An 8981-nucleotide genomic window follows, 5' to 3' on the forward strand; every position below is an offset into this window, starting at 1 on the left:
CACTCAAACAACAGGACTTAGAATCAAACTCCTTAGAGATAGAGATGATATTAGAGGTCATATAGCTAGTTCCCTACCAAAATCTTCCCATCCGCGTGCACACACACTCACAGCTAACAATGAGTCCTAGACTTCTCAGTATGCCTAACAGACTAGATAGGAGTCTATGACTTCTGGGTTGCTCAGGCTCCCAAATTTTGCAGGAGTCTCATACTTACCCACGTGCAAAAACAGAACTTCTATCTCACCCCAACGAACCTACTTCTCCCTTAGTCTTTCCTATTTTAGTTAAAAAATAAATAAATAAATTAATTAATTAATTTTAAAAAATCTGCTTCACACAGTTCTGTAGGCCAAAAAAGCCTGGAAATCTAAGTCTTATCACTTCTTTCTCAAAGATACATCTCCAATCCATCAATTTCCCTCCACTGCCACTATGATCATTATCTCTCAGCTGGTCTAGTACAAATAGCCCACTGCCTAATCTCACTTCCTTGCCCTCTAATTCATTCTCTATGCAAATGTTATCTTTTCAAAATGTAAATTAGGACGCACCACTCTTTTACTTAAAATTCCTCAAATATGTCTCATCACACATTGAATAGAAGCCAAATTCCTAATGTAAACTACATGATATTTTGTGATCTAATTCCCGCCTATCTCAACTCCTAGTCGATTAATACTTTCTAATCACACTGAACCATTTTTCAGTTCCTCAAATCAAAAAGTGATTTCCCATTAATACACACTGTTCCCACTGGAACAGTTTCCTAGAAACACTCTTCCACAATTCTACCTGACCTTCTTTTCCTTTAGGTGTCATTTAAAATATCCTTTCCTCCGTGAGGACTTCCCTTATCCCAGATTTAAAGAGAGGCTTCCCTGATACTCTTCCTTGTAAAACCCATTGGTTATAGGCTGAATTGTGTTTCTGCCAAGATGATCAAATTAAATAATACCTTATTTTAAACTTCTAGCCTCTACAACTGTGAGACAATAAATTTAATAAATTTCTCTTTTTTTTAGACAGAGTCTTGCTCTGTTGCCCAGGTTGGAGGGCAGTGGCACAACACTGGTTCATTACAACCTCTGCCTCCCAGGTTCAAGTGATTCTCCTGTCTCAGTCAACTGAGAAGCTGGGATTCAGGTGCCCACCAGCACACCCAGCTAATTTTTGTATGTTTAGTAGAGATGGGATTTTACCATACTGGCCAGGCTGGTCTCAAACTCCTGACCTCAGGTAATCCACCCCCCTCGGCCTCCCAAAGTGCTGGGATTACAGGCATGAGTCACCAGAGCCAGCCTAAATTTCTCTTATTTTAAGTCACCTAGTTGGTAGTACTTTGTTATGTCAGCCCTAGCAAACTAATATACCATTCTTTTATGTCATGTTAGTCACAATTCATGTTACATTTGTGTTTACTTATTTGTTTGTCTCCTTCACTAGATGATAATTTTCAGAATGGTAGAAACTGCAGCTGTTTTTATTAATTTATTTAAAATTATCCCCCAATATTATACTCTGCTAGCCCAAGGAAGGCCAAGGACTCACCAAGAGTAGAAAGGAATTCTGGTATTAAAAGCAAATGTTGGATAGTCTAGAACAGGTGTGGGAAAACTATGGTCCCTGGGCCAAATTTGGCCCACCTCCTGTTTTCATAAGACTTGTAAGCTAAGAAAGGTTTTCACATTTTTGAATGGTTGAAAAAGAAATCAAAATAAAATAATATTTCATGACATGTTAACATTATATGAAATTTAAATTCACAAGTAAAGTTTTATTAGAACACAACTACACTTATTTACATATTATCTAGAGCTACATTCATGCTACAAAGGAGAGTCAAGTAGTAGTCACACAGATCACACTGTCTACAAAGCCTAAAATATTTACTATCTGGCCACTTACAGAAAAAGGAGTTTGCTGAGCTCTGGTCTAGAACATGCCTTATGGGCTATGTGAACTGTCCTGGGATTCACAACTCCTGAGTGACATAATGTTGCAGGTGCACATTCATGCATATTCAGTGTTCTGGAACACCATCATGATATAAACTAGCCAGCACATTCACCTTTTCTACACCAAGAATTCCACAACAGACTATTGACCAATTCTTCTTCTGAGAAGAATATAGTTCTGGTTTTATTATTAATATTGATGAACAAAAGGGATTTACTGATTAAAAACTTTCAACTTTCATGATGTTGCTAGAATGCATGTATTCTGATAAATTTAGGCATCTATGAATGTAAATAGAATGGGTGATGATGATTATTACAGATACTTATCCAAATTTGTCGATCCATAATTTACAGCATACTATCCTATAAGCCAATCATAGGTACAAATCTAGTTAGTATTGACTGATTTAGATAAGAAAAAGGATAGGAATAGGTATTATGGTCATATTCGCACAAAAAGTATCATTTACCTTTGGTGGAGAAACAAATCGAACACATTCCAGCCATACGGTTATAAAGTGCTGCCCACATATTGCACATGTTTTTCCCTGAGAGATCATGCTCCTGACTTGTGGGTACCGTTCTATGCCATCCATTAGGAAAGGGTTATTTTCTGCTAGCTGATTCATTACAAATCTTGATGTTATTTCCTAAATTGAAAAAAAAATACAGTTCCGCAGATTGTTTTCAAAACTATTTTACATTACATTGATTTCTACTTCACTGGATAAAATGTATGGTTTATTATCTAGATTCTGTTAAATTAAGATTCTGCAGTGTATGTAATGAATTGTGTTGTAAATGACTGGCATTGCAAATAAGTTTGGTTTTCATCAATATAAGAATAATAAGTTTCTTACCTTGTCATATTTCTACATCTTTTACAAGTCATAATACATTTGCATTACACATTTTATAAAGTTAGACATAGTTTAGGTTTAAATCTGGCACCTCTCATTACAATAAGCAAAGACTGTACAAACATTCAGACTGGATCCAAAAATGAATTTTGTCATATTCGCTAAGGTCTAAATCCTAACTACTTAAACTGTGGTTCACAGAATGCATCACATGAGAGCTTATTAGATATGCAGAATGTCAGACACACTCCAGACCTACTGAATCAAAATCTGCAATTTAACTAGTTCCTCAGGTAATCTATATGCATATTGAAATTTGAGAAGCACTGGCCTAAATTCCTTGCTGCACTGACAACCTGAATAGTGCCATCAAAAAAGTAATGATTTATATGAACCAAATATCTGAATTTAATCTTAGTTAAACCTATCTACCTAGATATGTTCAGAAAATTGACTTGCAATAATAGTAATAAAATACTAAATAATAAAGGGAAGAAGGAAGAAAATGGAAGTTGCCTTTCACTAGGGCTATTATCATCTTAATAAAAATATATTACATAGTGCATAAAATTAAATCTTCACTGACCAAGCAAAGAAAATAAATAAACATTTGCCTGAATCCATTAAATTTTCTCCAGTTTGTGTCAGTAGCATGGAAGTCCTGTATAAATGTTACAAAAACACTGCTTGAAATTTCAATCATGTTTGGGGATGATTTATTTGGTACATTTTTTCCTGACATAAGTGAAAGATTTCCCAGTAGTATTGAAATAGTCCACATAAAGCTCTGATAGGAATTTTTGAAAATACATATATACACACATAATCTTTCACACATTCACCCCAATTAAATTCTTTAAAAACTGAAAACATAACAGCAAAATCTTATAAATTGCTGTGCCCATTTCCTATTACCCTATCCCTCCCAATTAACAAGCACCCGAGAAAGCTGCCTTTATACAGTAAACAGCTCTGAGCATAGATTCTTTATTTGTCTGATCCTTCAACAGCACAAACTCCTGCCCACTTAAGCTCATTCTCCTGGGTGGTTGCATGACTGAGGTCATGCTTTCACACTAATATTACCAGGGTGCTTAAATCAGATGTTTATTATCACCCTTTCTCCAACTACTTAAGCAGAGCATAGCTTGTGATTCTTAAAGAAATACTGATTTTATAGGTAGGCTTTTAGTTACATGAATTCGATGGCCAAGTCTTACTGTAAAGCTGTAGAAAACTCATGGACAAGGATTCACTACTGAAAATAGCAGATGATAGAAGCATTTGCTGAAATACAAAGGACCTAAAAATAGGTTCATATAGATCACTTTTTCCATTTATGATTTCTGGACCCAAACATGTTTGTTGCACTCAGTATATCTGACCGCTGTTACATCACCTATTATTTATATTTTTCTTTTACTTGTTGCCAATGTGTTACTTTGGAAGGATAACATACACCATTAAAATACAACGTTATTACTTGGAAATATGAGTATATATAAAATAAAATACTATTGGCATGACCAATGGTATCTTTTAGGACATCTCTTAGAGATGCATTTAATGCAATTTTTGAGAATATACAATGGTCTAATTCCAGTGTTATTTAAAAGTCAAGAAATCTTTTATAGACCAAAATGGTCTATAAAAATATTTCAAAATACTCAAATTGCTCCTTTTAGATCGCTTATATGCTATTTTCTTAGAATATTTGGAAGTTAATTATAATTCATCACAAATGAAATTAATTTTATATGTCCTATTTTTCCCTACATATTTTTGAGTTATTAAATTATACACATAAAATTATATAATATGAAAAATATAAAATGTAAAAACAAATATGAATCCTCAGGAGTGATGCATTTTGGAACTACTGTATAATCAGGTATATGATGTGTATAATAAGCACCAAAACATAGCATCAAGAGCAAAAATTCAAAGTCAGAGTCAAATACAAACATAGATGTAAATTCTGGCTCTATGACTTATCTGCTATGTGATCACATTTGGGTGAACCCTTAAGTTCCCTGATCTTGAATACCTCATCTGTAAAATTGGGATCTTTTCCAATACTATCACATAGAGTTTAGAGAATTAAATTACATAAAAATGGTAAACCATTTAGCCTGGCACCTACTAATGCAGTATATTCTGGCTAATGTTTCTATAATATAGTTATTAGCATTAAATTTTACTTCATAAATCTCCGAGGTGAGGTAAAGTTTTTAAAATCTTTACCAAGGCATAACCCGTATCATAGTTCCTGGAATTCTTTGACACAGCAAGTAGTTTAATCAGTAACATTGACTAATTGTCCAGTAGAAATAACTCTTACTTTAAGTACAAATCAATTTAAGTCACTTTTCTGAGAAAAATTCCAAAGATACTCTTAAAACTACCCAGAGCATTTACATATTACAGGCAAAAATACCAACTTCCACTAAATGTATTGTAAAAATTAATGTTTGTGCTCCTGGACCCAACAGTTCTGAAAATTAGAACAATTTCTCTCTCATTCACAGCCCTCACAGACAAGGTTCTTGTCCTCGAAGGCTCTCTGTAAGACAGCTACCAGATTGGGTTAACTGCTAATTCAGCCTCCTCCACAAACCAGAACCTCCTCCAACCCAGGACGACCCTGTCTCTATTTCTCTCAACTCCCTATATCCCCTTTCTGAACCAATATTGCAGCTGGGACTCTGGAACCCAACCACTTAAGTTGGCATCATTGTTCCAACATTTAGTAGCTCTGTGACCTCACATAAGTTATTTGACTTCCCTGGATCTCCGTTACTTTATCTATTAAAAAGTGGTCAATAATGATACCTATCTTTTTAGGGTTAGTAGAGGACTAAATTAGTTTATTCCTGTGTAAGTGCTTAGAACAGTACCTTGTCCATAATAAGCATAAAATAAGTGTTAGCCACTATTATTATACGAAATGATTGATGAAAGGAGAAAAAATAAGTTATAAAGGAGTAAAATATTAAATACAACAGTTACTCAAATCATTTAAAACTCAATTTCAAATGAGATGTTTTTCTGTTACAGAAGAGTAGGAAATAATGCTGTTTGTGAAAATATTCTGTGAAAGGGAATCTGAAAAAAGTAAATCAAACTATACAAGATGTCAGTTCTTTGGGGCAGCAGTTACATTTTTAGGGATAATATGCACAGGAACTAGAAATTTACTATGAGAATGGTCACTATCACTTTGCGTTTTGTTGTTGTTGCTTTTTGACTGTGGTGGGGGGGGGGTTTGGAGACAGGATCTTTCTCTGTTGCCCAGGCTGGAGTGGAGTAGCAGGAACCCGACTCATTGCAGACTCAACCTAGTGGGTTCAATGGATCCTCTCATCTCAGCCTCCTGAGTAGTTGAGACCACAGGCACACACCGCCATGCCTGGCTAAGGTTTTTAAAATTTTGTAGAGATGGGGTCTCACTCTGTTGGCCAGGCTGGTCTCAAACTCCTGGGCTCAAGCAATCCTCCTGCCATGAGCTCTCAAAGTGCTGGGGCTTCAGGCATGAGACACTGTGCCCAGCCTTGTATCTTTGTTTATAAAGGCCGAAAGACCAGAATATTATTAATAATTTAAACATCCAATGGTGGGGAAATAGTTAAAAATATTATGATACTATCATATACAGAATACGATGTATTTATCAAAAAAGATGTCATGGTCTGGTTTTATTTTGTTTTGTTTTACTGATTGGAAAGCTATTCACAATAACTGAGTGGAAAAACAACTCTATATAGTGTATAGAGTTTGAACTCATCTTTATCTTTAATTACAAAAATATTCTGAAAGCATAAAAAATTCTAAAAGAATAAATGCCATAGAGAAGAGTACTAATTTGATTTCTTAGTTTAGTTTTGTTTTGTTTTGTTTTTGTTTTTGGTTTTTTTAGACAGAATCTCGCTCTGTTGCTGAGGCTGGAGTGCAGTGGCGCGATCTCAGGTTCACGCCATTCTCCTGCCACGCCTCCCGAGTAGCTGGGACTACAGGCGCCTGCCACCGTGCCCAGCTAATTTTTCTGTATTTTCAGTACAGACAGGGTTTCACCATGTTAGCCAGGATGCCTCGATCTCCTGACCTGGTGATCCACCCGCCTCAGCCTCCCAGAGTGCTGGGATTATAGGTGTGAGCCACCGTGCCCAGCCTGATTTCTTAGTATTTTTATTAACTTCTATTGGCTTTTTTCCTCTCAATGTCTCTAAAGGAGCTTGTATTACCTTTGTAATAAGAGACTTTTTAAAAGTCAGTATAAGAAATTTTGATTTTCTTCATTGCTCATCTGTATTTTATTGTTTTCTGTAATAAACAGGTATTACTCATACGATAATTTAATTTTAAGAAAAAGTAAGCCACTGGACAAGATTGGTTGTTTCCTGCAGCCAGGAAAGTTGATCCCATACAAATCCTAAAAGTCTTAATGACAATCCTGCACATTAGCTACAGATCCAAATGGATCTCAGAAATCTAAATTCATGATGGAGAATCACAGTCAAATGTGAAAAGATCTATGTTCTCTGACTTGGCTATTACAAAGAGTCCTCTAATATGCTTTCCTGTTCCTTCTTTTAATACCATTAACTTGTTTTGCTGAAGTGAACATAGTTTCTGGATCATATTCATTCATCCACTAGGGATAGAGACAAGTAAAAAGGGAGGGAAAGAGGTAAAGACTCCACTAAGAACAAATCAATACATCTTTAAATAACACTGAAAAAGCTAAAGTGAAAATAAATTTCTCTCTTTTATTCATCCTACAAAATATTTCCATTTCTCTGAATTACGTCACTCTGGGAATCACAGTGACCAAGGATTTCACTGAATTCTATAAGCAAGTCAAAAAGATTATGTATAGGATCCACATTGCCAATGGACTGGGGTTACATTAATCATTTGCTGGCTTGGCAAGAATGTTTTAAAAGAAAATGCTTTAAAATTTAAATTGTGGCTTTAGTTTGAAGACTTAAGTGAAAGAGGTAAGCCTTTACCTGTAGACTCCAGACATTCTCCCGTTGTGTAGAAATCACTGGCTGCTTCAGGAACAGTGGGTTTCCCTCACAGTAGAATTCCCTCAGCTTTAGATCCTGAAACTTTTCAAACAAAATAAAAACCTTATTGCACAACAAAATAATGAAACTACCTCTAAAGCTACATCTTTAATATAATTAAACTGAAATTACTTTATTTAGGACTAAAACTCCACAGTAAATACTAATGTGGATTTAAGTCGTAAATAAAGTAATTTAGGGGCACCCTGGGGTATACTCTACTTATCAGAAGCATAAGAATTTTAATAGTGTCATGAATGGCCATGACCTTAGGGGTCACTGGTCATATCCCCATCCTGAACAATTGAGAAAACTTGTTTAGGGTTATAGAATTGGTTAGCAATAGAACAACCATTAATAAATTGAGTGCTGGGAACATTTTGCAAATATATTTATCAGAAAACCAAGCATAACAAAAAATAACATCCTAACAGACACCAACCTCTAGATCTCAAAGACTGCCTTATGATCCATTTGTTAAATGAGGAAAGTAAAAGAAATATAAGAACATCAAAATGTTCACATTATAACTTATTAGGGACCTTGAAAATACTACTAAAAATACAAAAATTAGCCAGGTGTGGTTGTGCATGCCCATAATCCCAGCTACTCGGGAATCTGAGGCAGGAGAATCCTTTGAACCCAGAGGCGGAGGTTGCACTGACCCGAGATTGTGCCACTGCACTCTAGCCTGGGCGACAGAGTGAGATTCTGTCTCACAAAAAAACAAAAACAAAAACAAACAAACAAAAACAGAAGATGGAAGATATACAGTTCACAAGGATATTTAAACTTCTATGGAGAAAGTCTAAATCCAATTGCACTCTACAACTTCAGTAGAAAAAGAAAAGATTAAGAAGAGAATAAGAAGAGACAAGACAATGTCTTATTCTCTTACAGAATATTTTGTCTTGCCTCCCAAAAACTCATGTAGCTTTCGCAGTTAACCTAATTTAGGGAGTTATTTATTTCTCTGAACCTAAATTTCAGCTGTAAAATGGGGACATATGACCTATCTTAAGTAGCATGCTGGTAAACCAGGTCCTTGAAATGAAGAAATAAAAAGCCTCAATTTGCAGTGAGTGTTGAC

The 8981-nt window shown here is 35.3% G+C and overlaps 1 protein-coding gene across 1 annotated transcript in view; it reads right to left on the bottom strand.

Moving 5' to 3' along the window:
- LRRC69 (leucine rich repeat containing 69) overlaps positions 1-8981 on the bottom strand; it is a 120630-nt gene that overhangs the window by 29676 nt on the left and 81973 nt on the right. The window contains exons 6-7 of the mRNA XM_011970095.1: positions 7832-7933; positions 2433-2612 (exon numbers count right to left, since the gene is read on the bottom strand). Of these exons, the coding sequence (XP_011825485.1) occupies positions 2433-2612; positions 7832-7933 (282 nt within the window). The remainder of the gene's footprint in view (positions 1-2432; positions 2613-7831; positions 7934-8981) is intronic.

The sequence above is a fragment of the Mandrillus leucophaeus genome, unplaced genomic scaffold (genome assembly GCF_000951045.1).
Source record: "Mandrillus leucophaeus isolate KB7577 unplaced genomic scaffold, Mleu.le_1.0 Scaffold928, whole genome shotgun sequence".
In the NCBI taxonomy this organism is placed as follows: Eukaryota; Metazoa; Chordata; class Mammalia; order Primates; family Cercopithecidae; genus Mandrillus; species Mandrillus leucophaeus.